The 13,601-nt window shown below is 43.1% G+C and overlaps 1 protein-coding gene and 1 long non-coding RNA gene across 5 annotated transcripts in view; one reads left to right on the forward strand and one right to left on the reverse strand.

Moving 5' to 3' along the window:
- The window catches only part of MYO5B (myosin VB), a 377,648-nt gene that overhangs the window by 192,102 nt on the left and 171,945 nt on the right, over nucleotides 1-13,601 (reverse strand). For all 4 annotated transcript variants that reach the window (XM_079109234.1, XM_079109235.1, XM_079109236.1 and 1 more), the window contains exon 2: nucleotides 10,811-10,921. In XM_079109234.1, the coding sequence (XP_078965360.1) occupies nucleotides 10,811-10,921 (111 nt within the window). The remainder of the gene's footprint in view (nucleotides 1-10,810; nucleotides 10,922-13,601) is intronic.
- The window catches only part of LOC306643240, a 150,209-nt gene continuing 149,442 nt past the window's right edge, over nucleotides 12,835-13,601 (forward strand). The window contains exon 1 of the long non-coding RNA XR_013758862.1: nucleotides 12,835-12,848. This is a non-coding gene — a long non-coding RNA (uncharacterized lncRNA). The remainder of the gene's footprint in view (nucleotides 12,849-13,601) is intronic.

Below are 13,601 nucleotides of genomic sequence, written 5' to 3' on the forward strand. Positions count from 1 at the left end.
TATACACATAAACATGTAACTTGTAAAAGTGACTGTTTTTAAACCATTAAACATGAAGACCTGCACACTGGTTCACCATATTTTATCTGAGTTTTAAATTTCTCATGGTATTCTTAATCATCTGGCAAGTTTTTGAAAACCATTTCCTGAACTGATCTGAACGTTTTGTAAGCTCTGGAGTAGGAACCAGAAATCTAAAATTTAAAAAGCATCCCCCAATACTTTTGATATAGATAGCCCGTGGATATTTTAAGAATCATTCCTCTATACAATTTTTAGTAAATTCCACGGACACAGACTTCACTAGGATAACAACCAATGAAGAAAATGTAAGTATCAATGCTCTTCATGCCCCTTTTAGAGGTCCTCATGCTACTAAATCTTAAGGTATGTTATGAAGTCACCAACTCAAGTCCTATGGCGATGGGTGCTAAAATAAACAGATGAATGAAATGTAACAAATCTAGAAATAACTGAGCATATAGGGAAATTATGAACATGTTAAGATTAGGTAAAAGGAGTTTTTTGTTTTTTGTTTTGTCTTGTTTTTTTAAATCACTGGGAAACTAGCAAGCCCTTTAAAAAGTGTTCTACTCTTGCTTACAATAAAATAAAAATGAAACAAAACCTAAAGAAAAATGACCAAGTATTTAAGTTTTAGCAAAAAGGACTTTCAAATGATGCAAAAGTCAAATGTGCAGGAAAATATTCATATATTCAACTGTAACATAAGACTTTAATACGTAACACACCATCTGCAAGCCCAACTGGAGAATGGAATAAGCTCTGTATTACATGGCAGAATTTATACTACCCCATTTTTATAAAGTAAATTAACTTCACAAAAATTTGGGCACAGAATACAAATCACAAAATGTGAGAAACTATTCACCGTGCCCACTAACCAGAGAGATGCAAATATAATACTTCAGCATTACTATTATCAGATAATCAAAAACATAAAAATGAACAAGAGGTAAGTGTGGCAAGCAGGAACACAGCATGTGGATACAGACTTCTCCCACCTATCTGGAGTGCAGCAGGGAGTAGGCACTCAGACTCTTGTCTTAATCTTCAAAGTGAGCTTTATACTAGAGCTATAAAGAATGAAGGTGAGGGAGATCCAAGATGGTGGACTAGAGGGAGGCTGCATTCCTTGTTGCTCTGTAACTCGGGTTTCAAACAGAGGATATCTGTTTCTTAGTGAGGCAGTCTTTGCTGCTTATCGATCCCCTGCTGTTTACCCATTTGTCCACTGTGATCACCTGCAGTCCGCTAGCGTATCGACTATTTTTTGAGTGCAGATTGCTCACTGACTGGGACCTATCATCTGCCATTTGCCTGCTTCTTGCCTTCCCATTGCCTGCCTTTCACCTACCAAACACCCACCACCCAAAGTCCACCTGCCAATCATCCAGTAGCCAGAAGACCAACAGCAGACCACCAACTGCCTACTGTTGCCTGGAAGTCTACTGTCACAGAACCTACAGTTTGGTTACACGTGGTTGCCACCATTTTGATACAATAGCCAGGACGTGTAGGACCCCCAGCCAGACTGACTAAGCCCCATCTCCAGGATCCCTCAGTCCAACCGGCCACACCCCACCTTCAGGAGCCCTGCCCAACCAACCACACCCCACCTCCAGGAACCCTGGCTGACCAGGCCCACACACCCAGCTGATTTAGGGGTGGATATCGTCTGTACTGGGCACTGCTAATATTGATCTCCTCCTCAAAGAGGTTTTGGAAACCTGCAGAGTCACTATAAGCCTATGGGGGGAAACTACAATACCCCAGATCTGCACTGGTAGAGGGGAAGATACGTGAACAACATGAGAAAACAAGGGAGGAAAATGTTCCAAACAAACCAAGACTATATTAATAGAATCCAATGACAGCATGGTAGAAGAAATGTCAGGAAAGGAGTTCAGAACATAATTAAAATGATTCGTGAAGCAAAAGGATAAGATAAGAGCAACTGCAGGCAGTGAATGATCACTAACAAAAAGTTCGAAAATCAACTGCAGGAAGAATCATTTCAACTAAATACTAAAAAACGAAAAATAAACAGAAATCCCTTAAATTAAGCAAACAATAAACCAAGTGACAATGAAAAGCATCACCAACCAACTATATCACTCAGACAGAACCTCAGACAATGAAGACAAAATAATTAATCTTGAAATCAAAGTTGCCCAAACAGAGAAGAACTCAAACAGAACCTCCAAGAACTATGGGACATCATGAAAAGATCAAATTTAAGTATTATTGGGACTGAGGAAGGCACAGAGATACAAGCAAAGGAATGAACAACCTATTCAATGAAATAGCAGAAAATTTCCCAAACCTCAAGAATGAAATGGAAAATCAAATACAAGAGGCTTACAGAACACCAAATGCACAAAATCACAACAGATCCACTCCAACGCATATTACAATGAAAATGCCTAACATACAAAATATAGGATTTTGAAGGCTGCAAGAAAAGAGCATCGGACTATATATGGGGTGAAACCAATATTCATTGCATGGAGTGCATTCAATAAAAGAATAAGAAGTCAACAGCTAAATCACCTAACATTACATCTCAAAGTCCTAGAAAAAGAACAGCACAACATCACAAGTAGAAGACAGAAAATAATTAAAATCAGAGCTGAAATCAATGAAATTGAAACAAAGGAAACAATTCAAAAAATTGACAAAAAGTTGGTTCTTTCAAAAAGCAAATAGACAAACCCTTAGCCACACCAAGAGGAGAGAAAACTCATTAAAATTTGTGATTAAGATAATATGACAGACACCACTGAAATACATAACAATGAGAAGCAACTTTGAAAATCTATACTCCAACAAAATAGAAAATACAGAAGACATTGACAAATTTCTAGACACACATGATCCTCCCAAACTCAACCAGGAGGACATACACAATTTAAACAGATCAATTTCAAGCAATGAAATAGAGGAAGCCATCAAAAGCCTACCAAGAAAAGCCCAGGACCAGACGGAGTCTCAGGCAAGTTCTACAAGACCTTCAAAGAAATCATTCCAATACGTCTCAAAGTATTCCAAGAAATCAAAGGAGGGAACCCTTCTGAACTCATTCACCTTCATACCAAAACCAAAGACATTAAGGAAAGAAAATTTTAGAACTACATCTCTGATGAATATAGATGCAAAAATCCTTAAAATCCTGGCATATCACATACAGAAACATATTAAGATAGTGCATCACAATCAAGTGGGGTTCATCCCTAGGATGCAAGGTTGGTTCAACATCTGGAAATTAATGTAATTCATCACATCAATAGACAAAGTTTAGAATTATGATTATTTCAATTGATGCAGAGAAAGCGTTCAACAAACTACAATACCCCTTCATGCTCAAAACACTAGAAGAAATAGGGATAGTAGGAACATACCTCACCATTGTAAAGGCTATTAATGCTAAGCCCACAGTCAACATCCTTTTGAATGGAGAAAAGCAAAGCATTCCCTTTAAAAACTGGAACAATACAGTGATGCCCTCGTTCACCACTTCTATTCAACATCCTTGAAATACTAGCCAGAGCAATTAGACCAAAGATATCAGATGGATATGAACAGGAAAAGAACTCTATTATTATTTGCTGATGACATGATTCTCTATTTAGAGGATCCAAAAAACTCCACCAGAAAACTTCTAGACCTCATCAATGAATTCAGCAAAACAACAGGATATAAAAATCAACGTGCATAAATCTAAAGCACTTTTATTCATTTAAAAAAAAAATTTGGTAATCTAACCAAAGAGGTGCAAGATCTCTACAATGAAAACTACAGAACTAAAGAAAGAAACTGAAGAAGACATTAGAAGATGAATAGATCTCACAAGATCCTGGATAGGTAGAGTATTTTCAAAATGGCCATACTCCCAAAAGTACTATACAGATTTAACACAATTCCTTTTAAAATTCCAATGACATTTCTCATAGAAATAGAGAAAGCAGTCATGAAATTCATCTGGAAGAACAAAAGACCCATAATAGCCAAAGCAACCCTGGGCAGGAAGAGTGATGCAGGAGGTATTGCAATACCAGACCATAAGCTCTACTATAGAGCAATAGTAAAAAAAAAAAAAAAAAAAAAAAATGACATGGTATTGGCACCAAAATAGACCAATGGTACAAGATAGAAGACAGAGACAGACCAACATAATTACAGTTATCTCATACTAAACAAAGGTGCCAAAAACATACAATGGTGAAGAGATAGCCTCTTCAAATGGTGCTGGGAAAACTGGAAATCCATATGCAGTAAAATAAAATTAAACCCCTCTCTCATTCTGTACAAAACTCAAAATGGTTCAAGAACCTAGCAATTAGACCAGAGATCCTGCATGAAATATAAAACATAGGCCCAAATCTCCATCACATTAGCATAGGACCAGACTTCCTTAACAAGACCCCCATAGCGCAAGTAATGAAATCAAGAATCAAAAAAAGTGATAGATTCAAACTAAAAAGCTTTTTCTCAGCAAAAGAAACAATGTGAAAAGAGAACCTACAGAGTGGGGGGAAATCTTCCACACACAGTTCAGACAGAGCACTAATCTCCCAAGTTTATGAAGAACTAACAAAACTTTACACCAAAAATAGAGAACCCAATCAAAAAATGGGCTAACAAACTGGGCAGACACTTCACAGAAGATATACAGGTGATCAACAAATATATGAAAAAGTGCTCATCACCCCTAGTAATTACAGAAATCCAAGACCACCCTAAGATTTCATGTAACTCCAATTAGAATGGCTATTATCAAAAACACAAGCAGTAAGTGTTGGTGTGGATGTGGGGAATGAGGCACACTCACACATTGCTGGTGGAGTTGCAAATTGGTGCGGTCATTATGTAAAGTAACATGGAGATTCCTCAGAAAACTTGGAATGGAACCACCTTCTGACCCAGCTATCCCACCCCTCAGTTTATACCAAAGGACTTAAAATCATATTACATGATTACGTAAAGACTTAAAAGTATATTACAGTGATGCAGCCACATGAACATTTGTACCAGCTCAATTCACAAGAGCTAGATTGTGGAACCAACCTAAATGCCCCTCAAATGATGAATGGATAAAGTAACTATGGTATATATACACAATGGAATATTACTGAGCCATAAGGAATAAAATTATAGCATTTGCTGGTAAATGGATGAAATTGGAAAATACTATGCTAAGTGAAATAGGCCAACCCCAAGAAACCAAAGGTCAAATTTCTCTGATAAGTGCAGGACGATATATGATGGGGGGGAGAGAAGAATGAAGGAATTTTGGATGGTGGTGTAGAAAATGGGGTGGGAGGGGTTGGGGGAGAAATAGAATGAAACAGACAGCATCACCATATGTATATTTATGATTACAAGAATGGTGTGAATGGTGTGAATCTACATTGTGTACAACCATAGAAATGAAAAGTCGTACTCCATTTGTGTACAATGAATCAAAACGCAGTCTGTAAAAATAAAGATTAAAAAAAGCCTCCTGCTTCTCTTTATGGGCAGGTTCTGGGACAGGAGTCCCCTGTGCTTCTCCTTTGCTAGCAAAGTAATAAAACTTTTTTTTCCCAAGAAAAACAAAAAGAATGAAGGTGAAACTTGACAGAACCCATTGGTCAGGTAGCTACCCACAGCGTTCTGCTAAGTGAAGTGCATAAATTGAAGGATGCAAAGGAATCCCACTTATTCAAACCTATGAATGCCTGGCTAGAATGATGTGCCCACAAAATATCATTAGTTATCCAATTCCATTCTCTCTACAATGTCCTGTTGCTCTTTCCCCTTTAATGTTAATTGAGTAATTGAGGTCCTTTTTTTTTTTCCTTTCCTGTGAGAAGTTTCATTGAAACTTTATCAAGGAAACTAATAACCTATCAAAGATTAAAAAAAAATCCAGAAGGTGGGACCAAGGGGAAATGGTGCTTTCAGGGTTGATTTTTAGTTCATTGAACTGGAGTTGCTAGCTGTGCTAGTCAGCTTTCTATTATGAGATAATCAACTCGTGAGGAAGAACGGCTCATTTCGGTCACTGTTTCAGTCCAAGGTTGCCCGACTGTGCTGCCTTTCGATCTGGGTAGGTAGGACATCATGGCAGAAGATACTAGTTGAGCAAGCTACTCACCTCACAAGCAGCCAGAAAGTCGAGAGGAACAACAAGGTTCCCAGGACTTTCTTCAAGGGTACACCCCAAGACTGAACTTCCTTCTACACTAGGACCCCACATCAAGGTTCCTCCCATCAGTACCACAGTTGGTGATCAAGCCTTTGACTCGCGAGCCTTGGAACATTTAAAATCAACTCTGACAGTCACTTCCTTTATTTGCTTTGTCAGTGGTGTCACTGGGATTTGACTACCCTCCTGAGCCTTTCTAAAGGCATCCAGAGGGATGCTTTGCACCTCTCCGTACCTCCGTCTCAAGCTGCACAGCAACAGTCACATGTGGAACTCCAAACCTCTCCCCACCCCATGCTTCACTTTCCAGCCTGGAGGACTCTGCCTCAGTTCACCTCTTTACACCCTCAGGCAGAAGCACCAACATTCTATTTTTTTCTAGGATGACGCTCGTCTCAGGAGACTCCCTGCAAGCATGGAGGCGAAAACACAAGCAATTTTTGGAAAATAAATTCACCAATAAGGTAGTGATATCGGTTAAACTAAAATTGATAAGAAGCAATAATGCCCAGAGCAGCACAAGAGGGAGGAGCTGCCAGCTCAGCACTCCCAGCCACAGATCTCAGGGCATGTGTACGTCAGAGGAAAGGGAGGCTTAGGAACAGTTTGTTGTTGACAGGGATCTGAATCTAACAGTCACTCGTGTCCAATCTTCACAGCTCTTTTGGCTCCAGAGGTGATGAGAATCTGTGACCACTGTAACAGAAGAGATGAACGACTCCGTGCAACACTGCAGAGTCCTATCACTTTCTACTTTGTTTTACGCAAGCACAGGGCAACATGCCCCAAGCTGAGGTGATGACCCTTGCACTTGGGTGGAGACTGAATACAGCTACAAATACCTGTGTTTTTAAATGTTTCACAAATAGACATTTTGATCAATGAAGACTTACATTCTTGCCCAACCCCACAAATGTCGATCAAGGCAGGCTTGGCCACACTGCGGCACAGGTGGAGCACATTACTCTGTACAGCTCATCTGTTCTTCACTTCCTCTCAGAACTCCTGAGCAGTCAGGGCTTTCCACTTGGAGTGCTCACCATCAAGGTCAAACTCAGGTGGCTACATCACTGTAGGGTGCCAATTTTAATTCCTTTGGATATATACTGAGGAGTGGGATCACTGGATCAGGTGGTGGTTCCATTCCTAGTGTTTTGAGGAATCTCCATATTGCTCTCCACAGTGGTTACACTGGCAATGTATGAATGTACATTTTCCCCACTTTCTGGCCAACGTTTGTTTAGCAGCTCAATTCACAATAACCAAGCTATGGAACCAACCTAGGTGCCCTTCAACAGATGAATGGATGAAGAAAACACAGTGTATATACACAATGAAATTCACTCAACCATAGTGAGTGAAATTGCGGCATCTTCCGGTAAATGCGTGAAACTAAAGATCTTCATGCTAAGTGAAATAAGCCAATCCCAAAAAACCGAAGCCCAAATATTCTGTCATGTGGATGCTAACACATAAGGCCAGCGGGGGGCGGGGGGGAATTCACTCAATTACACCAAAGGGAATAATCGGAGGTAGGATGGGACTAGGACATACAGTAGAACAAACTGGACATATTTTCCTGTGTTCATATGGAGTACACGATTTCCACATGTGCAACCACAAGCACGGGAAGTCATACTCCATGTATGTGTAGCATGTCAACATATGCTCTCATGTGTATTTCAAGAATTTTAGAACGAGATCCCAATTAGGGTAAATTATACTCCATGTATGTATGTGTCAAAATACACTACCATTATGTGGTATCCAAGAAGTTTTAAAAATTCAGTTGACAATTTAAGAGGCCAACCATGGAGATGGGGGAGACTTTTTCCCACCACTAGAGGGCAGGGGTGGAGCAGCTTGGAGGGAGGCGGGGCCAGGAGAGCTGGCCTGACCTGCACAGGGCTGCACTACCAGCAAGGCATGAGGATGCCACACTTCCCTAAGGTCAGCATCCACTGACACGCCAGATCCAGTTCAAAGTAGAATGCCAGATTGAGGGCTAGCTCACACCCATCACAGCCCAAGGAGGAAAAAGTTGAGGCCCATCCTTATTCCAAGAAGTTACCATATTCTCACTGGCTGTAATATATACAACATCCCGCATTATCCGCTAGGTGGAATAAGCCAGCGTTGAGGCTGCTATGTACAAAGCACCTAGACAAAGAGGGCAGAATGGTGGCTTCCAGGGACTGCGGGCAGGAGCAAGGGAATTGGGAAGTCAGCAATGAATGAGGACAGTTTCAGTTTTGCCAGACGAAGAGAGGTCTGGAGAAGGATTGTGGTAACAGCTGTGTGACACTGCACATGTCACTCAACTGTACACTCAATGGTTACCATGCTAAGTTTTATAGTAAGTATGCATTTCCTGTAATAATGAATGATCAAAAGCAGGTTCAATCATCTGGGAACAGTGAGCAGTCAGCATACCTGGGCAACAGAGGGGACAGATCAGCAGTAAGGTCCTGCCCTGAGGCCAGAGTTAGGAACACTTTTTTGCCGAGAATCTGACTTTAACCTTTTGCTGTGGTAAAACTGACAGTGGCCTTTGGGGGGTGGAGAAGACTTCTGAGGTGGCTGTTCTACCAGGTTGGTGTATAGAGTATGGTTCTACCTTGAGAGGGGGGTATGCTTCAAGTGCTCATCCCATCATGGAACTATGGGCTCCAGCCACTGATGCACAGCAGCTGGGTCACTCCCAATGACACCTAGAGCCAGCTAGGGCAGCCCACGAGCAACCTGGACACTCAATCTGACCTCCAGGCACTACTGACCTCCAGCCCCAGGCTTCCTGTCAATTCCACGCTGACCAGCCTCATAGCTGGAGAGAGAAGAGATGGGCCCTGGAAAGCCGCCCAGGTTAGTTATGCAGGGTGCAGCAGGGAGGCAAGCATCTGCTGTTTTAGCAACACGGCGTATCATTCCTCACTACCTCCAGACGACTTTTAAAAACACCCACCCACCTGAAAACATCCACCGAAATGAAATCTGTTGGAGTAGAAGACACCATTCACGTGGGTGGACTCATTTCATTTTGTTTCAGGCACAGGTGGGAATTTTTTCAACATGGTAAACAGGACTCCATCTGTTTAGAGTTTTGATTCTCACCTGAAGAACTTGGAGGGGGCTAGCAAGGCCTGCCTGCCAGCAAGAGGAAGGCGAGAGGGACCTCGGAGCTGATCGACTCACCGTTCTGCCCTGGTTTTATCAAGTAACATGCTCAAATTGATACAATGTCCCAGTTACTGGTAGGAGAATGTTCTATCAACAGGTTCATTGCCGACCATTTAGAAAGGGAGCCAAGACCTAAACGTGTGGAAGAGTGACTGATAGTAAATAACCCAAGGCTCCAGGATGTGGTACAGACTTGTTTTAGTGCTGCTGGAGTTCAGGGGGAGGCTTTAATCACAGAACCCAAACCTTCCCTACAAACAATGCCCATCCTGCAGCCCAAGGAATCCACCCCAAAGCCAATCCTGACTCCCTGCAATTTTGACCACCATCCATTTCTCTTGATCTCCACCACTGTACACCCTGCATGAACTGCCACCTCTTAGCCTCAGCTTGAGGCTTCCTGTCCACTTCCCCACTGGCCTCTTTTTCTTCCCTTGCACACACCCAAAGTGGACCGAGTCCTCACCAATTTGGCCCATACAGCTGCTGTGTGGAACTCTCCTCCGAGCCCACACACCCCAACTCTCCAGTGGCCACTTCCATACCCCTCCAGAAGTCTGACCTCTCAAAGCACCTTTGCCTCAGGAGGCTCGCCTTCTCTCCCACACCTTCTGCATCTCTGCCTCACTTCTACTTCACGTTCACTGTCCCCTCCAGCACCGAGATCCCCAAAACGTAGGGCTACAACTGTGCACTCACCCACCCCTGACCCAGCCGAGTGCACAGAACAAGTACTGAAGTGTGTGTGGAATGCAGAAATCACTGAGGGTGGGCAAAGGATCCTGGAAAGGGAAACTGAATGGGAGCTTTCTGGGGGAGAATTTCAGAGCTACTGCCTCCTTTCTCCTTTTGAGGGTGACAACCTGAAAGTCGATGAATCCAAAAGAACACTCACCACAGCATCCAACACCAAGGAGAACCTGCCTGCCAGGCACTACCCTTAAGTACCTGTCACATCTTAATCCATAATATTCTCTGAACTGCTCTGGACAAACCGGCATCCCGTTCTCCAGGGAAAACCAGAGGCACACAAGGACGGCCAATATGCCCATGGTCACAAAGCCAGTGAGGGCTAGCCTGGAATCCACCCAAGCAGGTTGCTCCACAGCCCATGCTCCCACCACCTTACCTGTACTGTCCCTTGTGACAGCTCTCTCCCTCGCCTCCCCCAGAAGGGCCTCCACTGCCTTCACTCCACCGAGAAGATGCTTACCTCAGCCAGTGATGTCTCAGCTACTAACCCAAAGGGCACTTACGTGACACGCACAGAGGTTAGGGCGTGTACATACATTACCAAAAATGGCAACAAAACAATCCACGGGCTCAAACTCCAGTGGCCAGGAGAAAAGCCAAGCCCACAAGGTACCACCGAGTCCTTCTCAGCGCCCGCCTTGGCTTCCCACGCCCAGGACCAGCACTTACAGTCTCATCTTCCAGTCTGAGCTGGAGGCTCTTCTCCCCCTCCTTGTAGTCCTTGGTTAATTCAGCTGAGCGCCACACTTCATTCGGGTCAGGGATCCAGACCCTTGTGTACTGCAAGATGAGAACAGAAAAAGCTTAGATACAAGATGAGGTACTCAGGGTCCTCAACATGTGTCACTACCTAGAAGGGGCCGCGGGAACCTCCAAAGCCATCTGCATACATCTTCCCCCTTCTCATTTCAAGACACAAGGTACCAATATCGTGATGGCAGATAACTCACAGGACAACACAGCATGCCTTCTAGATCTTACAAGAACATCACAGATCGTTGAAATTACAATTGTGCCAGAGATGCTGCCGAGCATACATCTGGTTATATCCACTAGCATTCTGCACTCTCCTCTTGAAGGGTAGTACCAAATAGCAATGTTGCAAGAAACTAGTGTACTACAAGCCACAAAACACATGTAGACACCTGAATACAGTAAATCTTCAGTCTGGGAAACTCAACTGATATTCTACATTCAGGAACAAAGCCATTTTCCCGCATAAAAAAAAAAAAAAAGTCGACCAATAAAAACTTGCTTAAAACATCCCAAGTTGCCAGTCACCTCAACTTTTGCATTGTGAAAGCCACAAACATGCCCCAAATCCTCATCTGACCTACCCCATCACTATCCTAACCTTATCATTTGGCCTGGCCAACTCCTGGCAGGAGACAACACAGCCCTTCCAGGCAAGTGGTGACACCTGGAGCAAACTCCAGTCATTTGCCCAATGCACTCTCAGCTTGGGATTTTCTGTCCTGGACAAGGATGTGGGGGAAAGGTACATTCATGTGTTACTGTTCAGACTACAGATTGGTGCTACCGCTTTCGAAAGCTATATAGAGGTTCCTCAGGGAACTTGGAATACAACCACCTTTTGACCCAGTGATCCCATTCCTTGGTTTATACCCAAAGGACTTAAAGTCAGCATACTACAGTGATGCGGCCACATCAACGTTTATTAGCAGTTCAATTCACAAGAGCTAGACTGGGGAACCAACCTAGATGCGCTTCAACATATGAATGGATAAAGATAATGTGGTACATATACACAATGGAGTATTACTCAGCCTTAAGGGAGAACGAGATTATGGCATTTGCAGGTAAATAGATGGAACTGAACATCAGGTTAAGTGAAGTCAATCCCGAAAAACTAAAGGTCAAATGTTTTCTCTGATAAGCAGATGCTGATACATAAATGGGTGGTGTGAGTGAAGAATAGAATAATTTTGGATTGTAGAGGGAAATGAGGGGACGGAAGGGCGAGGGGGAAGAGGAGGTAGAATGAGACAAACGTTACCCTATGTTCATGTATGATTGCACGAATGGTGTGACTCCATCATGTACAACCAGAGAAATGAAAAGGTTGTACCCCATTTGTGTACCATGAATCAAAATGCAGTCTGCTATCATGTATAACTAAATAAAACAATGAAAAACAAAAAGAAGTCACCCGGCTTGGAAAATATCAGTTCTGGGTTCCACTCAGGCCAACTCAGCCAGGATCTGGGGTGGCAAAGGCTCCTCAGAGAGGAACACGTGTTGCACTAAATGGTACCATCATGACCTCCTGGCCTCACCGTCTACACAGCTGCCAGACCAATTTCCAAGTTTTCATCTCACAGGTAAGCAGTTTCCATGGGGCCTGTTTACTTCCGAAACTGTGTGCCTGCAGACATACACGGTTCTCATGCCACAGAATGTTCTTAGCAAACCTGAAACAAATGGCTCTTTTGACTAGAAGGTCAGCCAGAATGTGTGCTTGGGTCAGCATAATCCACACCTCCCTCGTGGAGCAACAGCTCCAAGCACAGGCCCTGCGGCCAGCGAGCTGCCCGTGCATAAGCAACCAGCTGGCTTCGTTTGGCTCCTCCCTTCCCCCAACTCCCCTTGGGATTATTTTTCTCCAGGTCTTCACTGGGCTTTAGGAATGAGACTGACTGCTGTTAAATTTTTCTCCAATTCATTATTGAGCAGTCCAAGTATTAAAGTTATAGAGTGAAACTTATTCATAAGAAAGCAAACATGCACCAGTTTTCATCCTTGACATTCAAGCTCAGTAAAGGTGTGAAAATCCTTTTTTTCTGGCATTACAAAGATTCACAGGATGTTAACCTTCTCCCTCCCTCCTGATCCTGCCTTAGAACAACATTCCTCTTTCCTCACAGAGGGACATAGCTTTCTGCAACAAAGAGCTTTATAATTCTAGTATCAGTTTCTCAGTTAAACACTCTTCAAAGAGAACAGCATTTTCCAACCTTACCTGTTAATATTCCTTCTTGACTGTCCAAGTCCACCATCCACCCACAGTTGCAATGATCTGTAAGAGCCTGTCCCTAAGCTTCACGAGTGGTCCTTTCCTCAGCCTCACGACAATTCTCTCTGGTCACTATGCTGAGGTACACTTCTGTGAACTTCCCCTCCAGTTAAGCCCATCCAAGAAATCTTACCTGCAACTTTCTCAGTGTAAATGGCATCCACAATGGCTCAAGATAGGGAGAGGACAAATAACTAAGAATTGAAGAAATCCCAGCAGGAACTAAGTGGATATACGGAAGCCAGGGAAACCCATCCAATCTCAGCCTGGGACTTGAGCACCACTGACTGCATTAGATCATAAGCAACAGGTAGGTGGACAATTGACTTGTTTCCCCATGCCCACAGAACCTGCCACAACACCAAGGGCACAGTGGCACCCTATGCCACTTTAGCTCACTGCTCTTTCATGCAAGGACCTCAGCAT

Source organism: Sciurus vulgaris (genome assembly GCF_902686455.1).
Source record: "Sciurus vulgaris genome assembly, chromosome: 13".
In the NCBI taxonomy this organism is placed as follows: Eukaryota; Metazoa; Chordata; class Mammalia; order Rodentia; family Sciuridae; genus Sciurus; species Sciurus vulgaris.